This window comes from Panthera uncia (genome assembly GCF_023721935.1).
Source record: "Panthera uncia isolate 11264 chromosome B3 unlocalized genomic scaffold, Puncia_PCG_1.0 HiC_scaffold_1, whole genome shotgun sequence".
Lineage (NCBI taxonomy): Eukaryota > Metazoa > Chordata > Mammalia > Carnivora > Felidae > Panthera > Panthera uncia.
The window spans coordinates 30,423,584-30,439,049 of record NW_026057582.1 but is presented as its reverse complement, the minus strand read 5'-3'; the positions used below and the strand labels follow the sequence as shown (position 1 = coordinate 30,439,049).

At 39.3% G+C, this 15,466-nt stretch overlaps 1 protein-coding gene across 2 annotated transcripts in view; it reads right to left on the bottom strand.

Annotated features, from left to right (window-relative positions):
• Positions 1–10,896: 10,896 nt before the first annotated feature.
• The window catches only part of MED6 (mediator complex subunit 6), a 22,871-nt gene continuing 18,301 nt past the window's right edge, over positions 10,897–15,466 (bottom strand). For both annotated transcript variants that reach the window (XM_049612552.1, XM_049612551.1), the window contains exons 7-8: positions 11,992–12,019; positions 10,897–11,406 (exon numbers count right to left, since the gene is read on the bottom strand). In XM_049612552.1, coding sequence (XP_049468509.1) covers positions 11,276–11,406; positions 11,992–12,019 — 159 coding nt within the window. In that variant the 3' untranslated portion in view covers positions 10,897–11,275. The remainder of the gene's footprint in view (positions 11,407–11,991; positions 12,020–15,466) is intronic.

Sequence of the window (15,466 nt, the reverse complement as noted above, 5' to 3'; positions counted from 1 at the left end):
CATGGGCATTTCTTAGAGCCAGTCAGAAGCCCAGGCGAGAACCCAGACTTGTGATTAGCTCTGAAGTCTACACAGTCGTGTAGACTGAATTCTTAACCTATGGGATCTGACGCTATTTCCAGGTAGATGGTGTCAGAATGGAGTTGAATTGGAGGACACCCAGCTGGTGTCTCAGAGAACTGCTTGGTGGTGTGGAAAAAATACACACAATGAAACTGATGTCAAATTTGTATGAGGTCAATGCAAACCAAACCCACAATGCGCTACCACTTCACATCCATTAGGATGGCTAATTTCAAAAAAAACCCAATAACCAACAAGAGTTGGTTGGAACCCTTGTACATGGTTGGCTGGAATATAAAATGTAGTTGCCATGTAAAACAGTACAGCAGTTCCTCAAAATAACACAATTACCATTTTTTTTTTAAGTGTCAGGTTTTTTTTTAATGTTTATTTTTTAGAGAGAGAGCATGGGGAGGGGAGGGGCACAGAGAGAAGGAGAGAAAGAATCCTAAGCAGGCTTGGCACTATCAGCACAGAGCCCAAAATGGGGCTCAAACTCATGTACCGTGAGATCATGACCTGGGCTGAAATCAAGAGTTAGACGCTTAACCAACTGAAGCACCCAGGCTCCCCTACAATTACCATTTCTGGGTACATACACAAAAGAATTGAAAGCAGGGACTCGGGGTGCCTGGGTGGCTCAGTTGGTTAAGCGTCTGACTCTTGATTATGGCTCAGGTCATGATCTCACAGTTGGTGAGTTTGAGTCCGACATCAGGCTCTGTGCTGACAGGGTGGAGACTACTTGGGATTCTCTCTCTCTCCCGTTCTCTCTGCCCCTCCCCTGCTTGTGTGTATGCTCTCTCTAAAAATAAACATTAAGAGAAAAAAATTCTGACACTTTCTCAAACACAAATGAACCTTGAAGACCTTATGCTAAATAAAATAAACCAGACCCAAATAACACAAATATTGTGGAATTCCATTTATATGAGATACCTAGAGTAGTGAAATTCATAGTGACATCAAGTAGAAGGGTGGTTGCCAGGGTCTGGGGGAAGGAAGAAGGGGGAAGGGGGAAGGGGACTTATTGTTTAATGAATATGGAGTTTCAGTTTGGGATGATGAAAAAGTTCTGGAGATGGATGGTGATGGTTGCACAATGATGTGAATGTACTTAATGGCACTCAACTATATACTAAAAAATGGTTAAAATGGCAAATTTTATGTCATTTATATTTTAGCATAAGTTTTTAAGGTTTAAATTGAAAAGAAATAAAACTCTTTATTCCCATATGACATGATCATGGATATAAAAAATCCTAAGCAATGTACCCAAAAAAACACCAAAATAATAACTGAATTAAAAAAAATTTTTTTTAATATTTATTTTTGAGAGAGAGACAGAGTGTGAGTGGGGGAGGAGCAGAGAGAGAGGGAGACACAGAATCCGAAGCAGGCTCCAGGCTCTGAGCTGTCAGCACAGAGCCCGACGTGGGGCCTGAACTCATGAACCATGAGATCATGACCTGAGCTGAAGTTGGACGCTTACTGACTAAGCCATCCAGGTGCCCCAATAACTGAATTTAAGTAAAGTAACAGGATACAAGGTCAAATACACACAAAAAACTAAATGTCTATATACTGAAATGAACAAATGTAAATTAAAATTTTAAAACATCTTTTACAATAAAATCACCAACCATGTTAGGTCGAGGAATAAATTTCATAAAACATGTTAAGACCTGTACTCTCAAAACTCTGCTGAGAGAAATTAAAGAAAACCTAAACAAATGGAGAAATATAGCATATTTGTGGTTCTGAAGATGTGACATTGCTAAAAAGTCAGTTCTTTCCAAATTGATCTATCAGTCAATCCCAACCAAATGGACCACACTCCTGAATGTAAAATGAAGAATAGAGCTTCTAGATAGAGGAGCAAATCTCCATAAACTCAATGAAGAGAAAAACCTCAAACAAGGCATAAAAAAGTATTAACAATAAAGGAAAAGATTGATAAACTGAGCTATATTAAAATTAAGAACTTCTGTTCATTTTTAGACTACCATCAATAGAGCTAAAAGGCAAGCCAGAATGGAGAAGATACACTTAAACACGTGCAAGGACAAAAAACTCCTATCCAAAACATACCAAGAACCTACTACAACCCTTTAAGACAAAGATAAAAACAAAAACAGAAAAACGTGCAAAAGAAGCACTTCGCAAAAATAGATATCCAAATCGCCAAATAATCATGAAAGGACGCTTAACATCATCAACCGCCAGGAAATACACATTTCAGCCTCAACAAGCTATCACTGTATGCGCAACAGAATGACTCAATTCTTCTTTAATTGACAGTATTAAGGGTCAACACAGGTTTGGAACCACAGGAACTCTCATAAACTGCTGATGAGAGTAGAAACTCAGACAGCTACCTTGGAAAATATGTTAGCATTATCAGTAGAAGTAGTAGAAACGCATACTTACGACCCAGCAGTCTGAGTAAAGAACATGAGCACATGCACACTGTTAGGTTCCTAGGGTTGCGAAAATAAAGTACCACAAACTGGTGGCTTAAAGCAACAGAAATTTATTGTCTCAAAGTTCTGAAGGTTAGAAGCCCAAGATCAAGGTGTTAGCAGGGCCACACTCCCCCTGAAACTTATAGGGGAATTTTTCCTGGCTTCTTCCTAGCTTCTGGTAATGTGCTGGCAATCTCTGCCATCCCTAGGTGTGTAGATGCAGCACTCCAGTGCATCTTCACACGGTGTTCTCCCTTTGTCTCTTCACGTGGCCTTCTTTTTTACAAGGACACCAATCATACTGGATTAGGGACCCAGCCTAATTAAGATTAGCATGATCTTATCTTGACTAATTACATATGCAATGGCCCTATTTCCAAATAAGGTCACATTCTGGGGGACAGATGCACAATTCAGCCTGTAATTATAAAAGCAAGTACAAGAATATTTCATAAAAGCATTTTTTTCATAATAGCCCCAAACCATAACAATCCAAATGTCTACCATTAGAATACATTTTAAAAGCTGTAATATATTTATGTAAGGGAATGTTACACAGAAATGAAAATAAAAGAACTACAATGATGTGAAACAATTTGTTTGACTTTCACAAACATAACATTAAAAGAAGTCATAAATGAAACACAATGCATTTTTTTTTAATTTTTTTTAACGTTTATTTATTTTTGAGACAGAGAGGGGGAGGGGCAGAGAGAGAGGGAGACACAGAATCAGAAGCAGGCTCCAGGCTCCGAGCCATCAGCCCAGAGCCCGACACGGGGCTCGAACTCACGGACCGCGAGATCGTGACCCGGGCTAAAGTCGGACGCTTAACCGACTGAGCCACCCAGGCGCCCCCACAATGCATTTTTATTAAAAGTAAAAAACAGGGGCGCCTGGGTGGCTCAGTCAGTTAAGCATCCAACTCTTAATTTAGGCTCAGGTCATTTCTCATGGTTCACAAGTTCAAGCCCCATATTGGGCTCTGCCCTGTCAGAATCCCTGCTTGGGAGTCTCTGTCTCCCTCTTTCTCTCTGCCCCTCCCTCACTCACACACACTCTCTCAAAAATAAACTTTAAAATAAACAAACAGGCAATCAAAACTATACACTTATTCAGGGATGCATGGTTACATGGTATAAATCTAATGACAAGTGATTAACCATAAAACTAAGATAAGCGTGATCTCTGATCAGAAGGACAAGCGTTGTGATTAGGAGAGGACAAAACAGAGCTTCTGGGACATTGGCAATGTTCAATTTCTTTACCTGCATATGGTGAATTATATGGATACAATGAGCTGTACTCTTAATTTTATGCACCTTTCTGTAAGTGATATTTTATAATAATGTAGTTAAAAGGAGCTTTGCTGAAAAAAATTGGAAAAATACTTGAAGCAAATATGACAAAGAGTCAATAACTTTATGTCAAAAGTTCACGCTTAAATAAATGCAAAAATAAACAAAGTGCAAAATTTTATAAACTAAGTTGCCTTTTGTATAAGAAGGGAAATAAGGAGTAACCTAACAAACACTACCTTTCCCATGTGATCAAAGTTAACATCACCAGAAATGAGGCAAATTGACGGCATGTACCTTCATAAGCACCTTTTTGTGGTATTCCTGACAAAACCGTGTGAGGGGAATTTAATCATGAAAACAGACCAAACAAAACCAAACTGAAAGACATTCAGTAGATAACTAGACTAAACCCTTTATTTATTTATTTATTTAAAAAAATTTTTTTTAACGTTTATTTATTTTTGAGACAGAGACAGAGCATGAACGGGGGAGGGTCAGAGAGAGGGAGCCACAGAATCCGAAACAGGCTCCAGGCTCTGAGCTGTCAGCACAGAGCCCGACGCGGGGCTCGAACTCACAGACCACGAGATCATGACCTGAGCTGAAGTCGGACGCTCAACCGACTGAGACACCCAGGCTCCCCTAGACTAAACCCTTTAAATACCAGGTCATGGATTTTTTTTTTTTTTTTTTAAATAATGATAAAAAAAAATTAATTAAAAAAAAAAAAAAAACATATGATTAAAAAAAAAAAAAATCCATGATTAAAAAAAAAAAAAAATCCATGATTTAAAAAAAAAAAAAAAATCCATGATTTAAAAAAAATAAATAAATAAAAAATAAATACCAGGTCATGAAAAACAAGGAAGATTAAAGAACTATTCCAGATTAAAGTGGACCAAACAGACAGGACAACTAAATCCAATGGATAATTCAAGATAGTCTTTTGCTATGAATTTATTATTTTGCTGTAAATTCTCAGCACCGCTGACAAGATGGAATAAATCTACAGATTAGGCAGTAGTATTGTGACAGTTTAATTTTGATAAGAGAAAGCCCTTGATTTTAGGATATGTGCACTAAAGTACTTAGGGGTTGTGGGCCTTATGACTGCAACTGACTCTCAATCCAAAAGTAAAAGGTGTAATTATGTGTATTTTACACACACACACACACACACACACACACACACACGGAGACAGAGCACATGCAAGCAACTGACAGTAAGAGAAGAAAGAGATTAAAGAATAAAGCAAGTATGGAAAAATGTTAACACATGGGGATTTGGGGCAAAAGGTACATATGTAGGAATTGTTTCTACTATTCCCACAACTTCTAAGTTTGAAATTATGTCAAAATAAAAAGCTAAAAGGGGGTGCCTGGGTGGCTCAGTTGGCTAAGAATCTGACTCTTGATTCAGCTTAGGTCATGATCTCATGGTTTGTGGGTTTGAGCCCTGCATCAGATACCAGGATGGTGCAGAGCCTGCTTGGGATTCTCTCCCTCGCTCTCTGCCCCTCCCCCACGCCCACATGCAAGTCCCTCTTTCTAAAAAATAAACAAACGTTTAAAAAAAAAAGCTGCAAGAAAAATCTTACCATACAGAAAATCAGACATTTCACAAACACAAAAATCAAAGAAGAGAAATTATTCAACCACTCAAAACATTTTTTTGCTACTTAATTAGCACTAAACCAAAAATTACAATAGACCATGGTAGCTAGATTCTGGAGAAGTTGGTATTTTCATACTTTGCTGTTTGAGTGATAACTGATTCCAAACCTTTTGAGAAAAACAACTTGACGATATGAACCTCAGAGTTAAAAAAAAAAATTTTAAAAAGTACAGATTCCAGTGATTCTACTGGTGGGACAGTATCCTAAGGGGGGGAAAAAAAAGCCTAAATAATGAAAAGTCATCATACACAAAGGTAATCATTACAACCTTAAGTGAAACATAGGGAAAATGTAAAGAAAACCGATATAACCACTCATGGGAATTATTCAGTCACTAAATTAGTCTACAGAAACTAAGCAAACATGGAACAGTATTTACAGAAGATACAGTGATATGATCAAGTCAAACTGCATGAACAGAATAATTACAAACTACAGTATAAAAATAACTACGCACAGGTGAACAGTGGGGAGTGGCCAGGATGGCGGAACAGCATGGAAGTTTTTTTTTCTCTTGCATCCCTCATGCCTGAAATACAGCCAGATCAACACTAAAACATTCTGCACACCTAGAAAACTGATTTGAGGATTAACACAACAATCTGCACAATCTGAACAAGAGAGCTTAGCAGGTACCTGGCATGGAGAGGTGAACTGGGGGAGAAAGCCGCGGAGGGCAGGGAGCTGTTTTTGTTTGCGGAGAGAGGACAAAGACAGGGGGTGGGGGGGTACGGAAAGCATCCTGCATCCCCACTGCCCAAAAGCAGCTGGAGAGAAAAGAAAAAGTACACAAGGGACTGAACAAAAAAGGGGGAAAGGAGAAAGGAGAGGGTTTAAATTCCATTAAGACTCTATAAACAGGGGGAGCGCAGAGTCTGAAACTCCGCGGCTCAATACCTGGGGGTGCTCTGGTGGGAAGGGCGAATCCCCAGGAGCAGAGAACGAGGTCCTCAAGGTCTTGGGTCACATGGGGAGAGGTGGTTCCCCTACTGGGAGGACATTTGGTAGAGGCTGTGAGGCCTCCCCACAGGCAAAGGTCCCAGTGGATCTGGGAAAACAACCCCATTCACTGGTGCTGGAACAAGGACGCTAAGGGGGAAGCCTGGTGCCAGATGTGTGGGGTGATTTTCCATAATCCCTGAAACCCTGCTGTCACCTGATCACACCAACTTTTTCTGGGGCCGGTTGGCACCCAGCCAGTCTCTGGCCATTGGCAGCAGCATGGTGTCCTGAACGTTCCAGAGGGCAGCTGACACCTGGCCATTGCTCAGTGAGAACCTTCCCCATATGTCTGAGTGGGTCAAAACCGCAGTCCCTCAGAAGTGAGGGGTTGGGAAACAACAGCCACATCTGAGATAAAACTCAGGAGGGAGGTACCGCCTGGCAACCTGACGGCTTGGTGACAGACAGTATAAAAGCGGAGAGTGGATGGAATCCAGAGACAAAGGAGGGGTGAGCGATTGCTGATTGGGAAGAGCCAAGAGTTCTGATACTAGAGACTGGGTAGCTAGGTCATGCCATTTTCACCCCTCCCGTGCATGCACACACACACCTACAGGCGCCACAATAATCCACCCCAGCAAGCTAAGCAGCGCCATCTAGTGGAGAAAGGAGCTGTTACACTAAGCCCCACCCAACTGGGCCAACCTCACTCTTCAGGAACACCCCAAGTCTCTCCATCTGCTTAGTTTACAGACTATAAAGCGCCTCACGGTTTGACTTCTAGGGGAAACCGATGTAATTTCAATGATACTTCAGTCTGTTTGCTGGTCCATCTATTCAATAATTTTTTCTTTTCTTTTCTTATTCTTGAATAAGAGATAAAATTGAATAAAAGAAAAAATTTATGTTTTCCATTCCTACACTTTACTTTTGGGTAAATTTTTCAAATTCTATTTTTTTACTTCCATCATTTCATTTTATTCTATTTCATTGTATTCATTTGTTCAAATTTTCAAACATTTTCCTTTTTTTTTTCCTTGCTTTCCCTTTTTTCTCTATCAAACTCCTTTAAACAACCAAACCAGAACACACCTAGGATCTAGCATCCGTTATTTGATTTTTTTGTGTTGTCTTTAATTTTAATTTTTTTTACCTTATGGATTCCTTTTCTTCCTTCTAAATGACAAAACAAAGGAATTCACCCCAAAAGAAAGAACAGGAAGAAATCACAGCGAGGCACTTAATCAGCACAGATACAAACAAGATATCTGAACCAGACTTTAGAATCACGATAATAAGAATACTAGCTGGGGTTGAAAACAGATTAGAATCCCTTTCTGTGGAGAGAAAAGCTAGATGAAATTAAATAAAAAATGCTATAAATGAGCTGCAATCTTGAATGGATGCCATGGTGGCAAGGATGGGTAAGGCAGAGCAGTGAATCAGCGATACAGAGAACAAACTTATAGAGAACAATGAAGCAGAAAAAAAGAGGAAGACTAAGGCAAAAGAGCACGACTTAAGAATTAGAGAAATTAGTGACTCATTAAAAAGGAACAACATCAGAATCATAGGGGTCCCAGAAGGTGAAGAGAGAGAAAAAGGGGTAAAAGGGTTATGTGAGCAAATCATAACAGAAAACTTTCCTAACCTGGGGAAAGACACAGACACCAAAATCCAGGAAGCACAGAGGACTCCCCATTAGATTCAGAAAAACCCAAACATCAACAAGGCATATCACAGTCAAATTCACAAAATACTCAGGCAAGGAATGAATCATGAAAGCAGTAAGGGGAAAAAAAAAATCCTTGACCTACAAGGGAAGACAGATCAGGTTTCCAGCAGACATATCCACAGAAACTTGGCGGGCCAGAAAGGAGGGGCAGGATGTATTCAATGTGCTGAATCAGAAAAATATGCAGCCAAGAATTCTTTATCCAGCAAGGCTGCCATTCAAAATAGAAGGAGAGATCAAAAGTTTCCCAGACAAAAATTAAAGGAGTTTGTGACCACTAAAGCAGCCCTGAAAGAAATTTTAAGGGGGACTCTCTGAATGGAGAAAAGACAGAAAAAAAAAACCCCAAAACAAACAAACAAACAAACAAACAAACAAACAAACAACAACAACAAAAAAACAAAGACTAGAAAGGACCAGAGAACACCACCAGAAACTCCAACTCTACAGGCAACATAATGGCAATAAATTCCTATCTTTCAGTACTCACTCTAAACGTCAATGGACTAAATGCTCCAATCAAAAGACATAGGGTAACATAATGGATAAGAAAACAAGATCCATCTATATGCTCTTTACAAAAGACCGACATTAGACCTAAAGACACCTTCAGATTGAAAGGGGATGGAGAACCATCTATCACACTAATGGTCACCAAAAGAAAGCTGGAGTAGCCATACTTATATCAGACAACCTAGACTTTATTTATTTATTTTTATTTATTTATTTTTAAACGTTTATTTATTTTTGAGACAGAGAGAGACAGAGCATGAACGGGGGAGGGGCAGAGAGAGAGGGAGACACAGAATTGGAAGCAGGCTCCAGGCTCTGAGCCATCAGCCCAGAGCCCGATGCGGGGCTCGAACTCACGGACCGCGAGATCGACCTGAGCTGAAGTCGGACGCTTAACCGACCGAGTCATCCAGGCGCCCCAAGACTTTAAAATAAAGAACAAATATTGTTAAAATGTCAATACTACTCAAAGCAATCTACATATTCAATGCAATCCCTATCAAGATAACACCAGCATTCTTCACAGAGCTAGAACAAACAATCCTAAAATTTGTATAGAACCAGAAAAGACCTCGAATAGCCAAAGCAATCTTGAAAAAACAAAACCAAAGCAGGAGGCATCACAATCCCAGACTTCAAGCTGCATTACAAAGCTGTAATCATCAAGACAGTATGGTACTGGCACAAAAACAGACACTCAAATCAATGGAACAGAATAGAGAATCCAGAAATGGACCCACAAACATACGGCCAACTAATCTTTGACAAAGCAGGAAAGAATATTCAGTGGAATAAAGACAGTCTCTTCAGCAGGTGGTGCTGGGAAAACTGGACAGCGACATGCAGAAGAATGAACCTGGACCACTTTTGTATACCATACACAAAAATAAACTCAAAATGGATGAAAGACCTAAATGTAAGACAGGAAACCATCAAAATCCTTGAGGAGAAAGCAGGCAAAAACCTCTTTGATCTTGGCCACAGCAACTTCTTACTCAACACATCTCCAGAGGCAAGGGAAACAAAAGCAAAAATGAACTGTTGGGACCTCATCAAAATAAGAAGCTTCTGCACAGCGAAGGAAACAATCAGCAAAACTAAAAGGCAACTGACGAAATGGGAGAAGATATTTGCAAACAACGTATCAGATAAAGTTAGAACCTTAAAGGGTTAGATAAAAGTTGAGAACTTTTCAAACTCAACACCCCCCAAAAAATAATCCAGTGAAGAAATGGGCAAAAGACATGAATACACTTTTCCAAAGAAGACATCCAGATGGCCAACTGACACATGAAAAAATGCTCAACATCACTCATCATCAGGGAAATACAAATCAAAACCACAATGAGATACCACCTCACACCTGTCAGAATGGCTAACATTAACAACTCAGGCAACAACAGATGTTGGCGAGGATGCGGAGAAAGAGGATCTCTTTTGCACTGCTGGTGGGAATGCTAACTGGTACAGCCACTCTGGAAAACAGTATGGAGGTTCCTCAAAAAATTAAAAATAGAACTACCCTATGACCCAGCAATTGCGCTACTAGGTATTTACCCAAGGATACAGGTGTGCTGTTTTGAAGGGACACATGCACCCCAATATTTATAGCAGCATTACCAACAACAGCCAAAGTATGGAAAGAGCCCAAATGTCCATCAATGGATGAATGGATAAAGATACACACACACACACACACACACACACACACACACACACAAGGGAGTATTACTTGGCAAAAAGAATGAAATCTTGCCATTTGCAACTATGTGGATGGAACTAGAGGATATTATGCTAAGTGAAATTAGTCAAGAGAAAGACAAATATCATATTCACTCATATGAGGACTTTAAGATACAAAACAGATGAACCTGAGGGAAGGGAAGCAAAAATAATACAATAACAGGGAGACTCTCAAATACAGAGAACAAACAGAGGGTTGTTGAAGGGGTTGTGGGGGGGATGGGCTAAATGGGTAAGGGGCTTAAGGAATCTACTACTGAAATCATTGTTGCACCACGTGCTAACTTGGATGTAAATTATAAAAAAATGAATAAATTATAGAAAAAATAAAAAATGAAAACTATGCACAAAGAAACTTCACTATTATCATATTTATAGGGGGAGGTTTTTACCTTTTATCTTTCAAATTGCAACTTATTATTTTAATACTGAGAAATGCACAACTAATATAAGAAAATAAGCTTAGTTACTCCTTTCACATTAATCCTTCGTGTTTACAAAGTGCATGTGAAAATATTTCAGCGAGAGAAATAAGGGAAAAAAGTCATGATAAAGCGATTTATACAAATACTTTTATTTTGTTTTTAGATGTATATATAGCAGTATACATTTGAGTAAGGAAGCTGCTCAAGTCTAGTAGGGGAAAGGTTACAAAAGATACATAAAAAATATTTATCAAAAGCATGAGGATCCTTACATCCTTCTTAAAGAACAAGCACATTCTGTACAAATGGAAGGGTCGTGACAAAGAATTTTAAAGTTCAAGAGCCTGTCACGGTAATGAGGTATCAATAATGGACAAGAGGAGTCTTGCAAGCTTCTCTCTCTGACCAGTACTCACTGAAGCCTCATTCGTTTTTCCGGGGGGCCTTTAGTGCTCACTATCTGTTGGACGTTCTTCGTGGTCTCCTTTTCCTCAGATTTTACAGTTTCTGGTATAGGTTCTGCCTCTTTCTTTGTCTGATCCACTAGACATCAAAAGCAGACATTTTTTGGAGTGAGAGGAAGGTGGAGGGATGAGATCAATTTAGACAAGGGTCATGTGAATGGTTCAGGCTCAAGTTCATTTAGAACTGCTGCTTATCTCAAATGCTAAATTTAGCAGTTTCATCAGGCAGGCGTAGAACCCATTTACAAACCTAAAAACCTGATAACCCAAGCAAATCTGTGATAGTAGACAAAAACACAGGACATTATTCATAAACAAGATATATAGTCTATCCCAGGCTGAACACATAGTTCAATATCTGTTTTCAATGATGAAACAGAACAGCTTTTTTTCACACTGAGATATGAACTAAAAACAACTTCAAATCACCTCATCTTCTCCACACATCCTCAATACTTACTCTTTCCCACTCCAATTAATCTTTCAAATACTAATATGACTACCACAAATCACCATCTTTTGGCAATTCAGCAGATCTCAAAAATTAGAAGTAATGAATTACCATGAGAGAGTCTAGAAGGACAAAAGGACCACAGCTCATCTTACATGCTATAGTTGTTAACTGAGTTTTATTTCAAGTTTAATAAGAACATCAGGAACATACCTGGGACAGGCTTTTCTCCAGACTTTTGCTATAATTTAAAAAAGGCGGGGAGGGGAGAAAACAGGGTAGGTTAGCAAAATTTTCTTCTTCTTGACGTCGTAATTCTTATTAAAATTATACCTTCATTCAAATTATATTAAAATTGACTCCATAAAGAGAAACTACTATTCATGTACCATAAAAAGTAAATTTATCACTTTCTACTTATTCTCATGTTCCAGAAAAGACAGAACTAGAACAAAAGAGTCAAACATAAATAAGTTTCCCTTGAACAGCTATCTATAAAGCCCTCTACCTCTGTACCCAGGCTATAATGCTTTCAAAAAGTAGCTAAGTAGAGAGGCCCCTGGGTGGCTCAGTTGGTTAAGCATCTGACGCCTGATTTTGGCTCAGGTCATGATCTCACAGTTCATGAGTTCAAGACTCACATCGGGCTCCATGCTGACAGTGCGAAGCCTGCTTGGGATTTCCTCTCTCCCTCTCAAAAATAAGTAAATAAACTTTAAAAAAAATTAAGAAAAAAAGTAGCTAAGTAGAATCCAATGGGAGAGAATAATGGAGGCTTTCAAGACTCCCGAGGCTTATTCGTTTAGGGGACATGAACTCAAAGAAAGCAAATGAAATATGGATCAACCCTCCAACTTTTAAAGTTGGCAGGTACGGGAAGCAAAGAGGAAAAAGGTATTTTCCTATGAACGTAAAGGCTTCTGATTAGAGTACTATTAAAAACTAAACTATAGGAAAAAAAGGATGGGGCATCATGAGTCAGGAACAAAGTGAGATCCTCCATTGTGCACAGCAGTTCTTTTATCTGATTATGCTGTCATCTCCCTTTTCCTATTACCCAAGTTAAATGCTTTAAAACTTTTCTCCTCCTTCCTCCTCAAGGCTCACAACCTACCCTTCACCTGAAGCCAATGGCTCTGTAGTCTATGTTTTTAATTTTTTTTTAACGTTTATTTATTTTTGAGAAGAGACAGAGCATGAGCAGGGGAGGAGAGAGAAAGAGGGAGACACAGAATCTGAAACAGGCTCCAGGCTCTGAGCTGTCTGCACAGAGCCCAACATGGGGCTCAAATTCACGGATCGCAAGATCATGACCTGAGCCGAAGTCGGACACTTAACCGACTAAGCCACCCAGGTGCCCCTGTAGTCTACGTTTTAAAAAAGGGATGTCAACAACCCAAGTTCCCTCCCATCTAACTACCTTCAAACGTATACCCTTACCTATACACACACGTTGCTTTATAGACTTCTCTGTCATCTCCAAAGAAAATGTTCTCTTCGTTTTTAAAGTAAACATCTCCAGGCATTTTCTGAATTTCTATGCCCTCCCTAAGCTTTCTTATCTATTCCTAGGACTAAAGATGACCAAATTTCCTGATATCACATGTTCCAGATTCATGCTGCCAACTGCCTACTAGCCCATCCCAACTGCAAGTTCTGGGAACATTACACTTAATAAGACCAAAACTGAGCTCCATACTATTATCCATTGTGCAGAAAAGATTAACATAGAAGGCTTGAGGCTTCTATGTTTGAAAGGCAAGGGTGGCCTTTGTTGATGACTAGGAATTTGAATTTTGGAAAGTTCTCACCATTCTGATAGTGGTGGTTCATTGTGCCTAGACTGTACAATGTTGTTCATGCTGAACATTTGCTTTTCTTCCAGGCATGTGAATTTTGGTATGAGCTAGAGAACACCTATAGGATGATCCCCCCCCCCCCCAAAAAAAAAAAACATTGGAACCAAGTCTCTAATGGACTTCTTTGGGCAGAAATACCACACACGTTGCCTCATTTTCGTTGTTGAAAGAACACATTTTGTATAACTCCTAATGAGAAGGAGAGGATATAAGGAAGCCTGCACATGGGCTCCTCCAGATGCTACTTGTCTTTTTCATCTGGCTGTATATCCTTACTATGTCACTGAAATAAATCTTGTGAGTCCTTCAAGCAAATCTCCAAACATGAGAGCGTTATGGGAACCCTCAACACACCCACATTATCACGTATCTTATGAACACATCAGGAATTAAACATGTACAAAGCAATCTGAGGGAACAAATAGTTTTTCTTACTTTAAAACAAGAGAGGAAATATATGGCACAACATTGAGGAAATGAGAAATTGAGAGGGGTTTTCTTATACTCCTAGCACTGAACCATTTGAACTATACTGGACACTGGACTAGATCTGGACACTGGAATAACATCCAATGCACTCTCTCTCACCTTTTCTAGTGAATACTGTCAAACAAACTAGTAGGATGTGGTTTCAGATAGGAAAATAAAATGGGGGCACCTTTCTGACAAAATCTGATCAAGTAACCTTGTGATAAATCTAGCTGAAGTAATATACTATGGTGTTCTAGCATCTTCTGAAAACAGCATTGAAAAGACATTCATCATAAAAGGCCCTGAACTCCTATCACATCAGTATCAGTGTAACTCTCAGTAGTAACACAAATTAAAATATGGAAAAAGGAGTTCCAGCAAAGTAGGCAGGACTTTTCTAATATTCTCCTGAGCACTTTCATAGGGGCAACCCAGCAGCTCAACTGTCAAATAATGGATAAGTAGGAGTAAGTTCTGAACTACAAATAGTTCTGGGAGACACAATGGGTAAATAGGGAGCTCGTAGGAAATTTCAAGTAAACCAAGTATCTATTTTCTTCTCTTGATGTAAGGAGAAATGTTTTGGGTAGAAGGAGCAAAGGGAGGAACAATTCTAGAAAAAGCCATCTTTCTCCTAGTTCTGTTACAAAGAGTTGGACATACTCTCCCTTTGGGAGTTGGCTTTGGCCCTTGGATGGTTAAATGAAAGGTGGGGTTCTAAAAAATTTTTTTTAATATTTATTTTTGAGAGGGAGAGAGAGAGAGAGAGAGAGCGCAAATGGGGGAGGAGCAGAGAGAGAGGGAGACATAGAATCTGAACCAGTCTCCAGGTTGAGCTGTCAGCACAGAACCCAATGTAGGGCTCGAACTCATGAACCACGAGAACATGACCTGAGCCAAAGTCGGACACTTAACCAACTGAACCACCCACACGCCCCAGGAAATGTGGGGTTCTAGAAAATGACAACTGAAGTATGACTGTAGCTAAACCTTTAAAAGAAAAATGTAAAAAACTCACTGAAATGATATGAAGTCTACAACCTGCTTCAAAATAATTGGGAGGAAATAGAGAAAGAAGACAAAACAAGCCTGGCTATGTTTAATAACTGTTAAAGCCAGATAACGGGTACATGGGGATTTTGTTTGTAATTATTCTCTTTACTTTTATATATTATCTTAAATTTCTATAACTTTCTATAAAGCAAAGTTGTTTTTTTTTTTAAGATTCAAAAGTCTTTGAGTTTTCTGCACTGTCCAGCCTAGCTCATCAGGATAGGACAGCACATGGGACTTAACAGGACACTCAGCCAGAAAAAAAAAAAAAAAAAAAAGAGGTCATTCAGCTGGAATACCTCAGA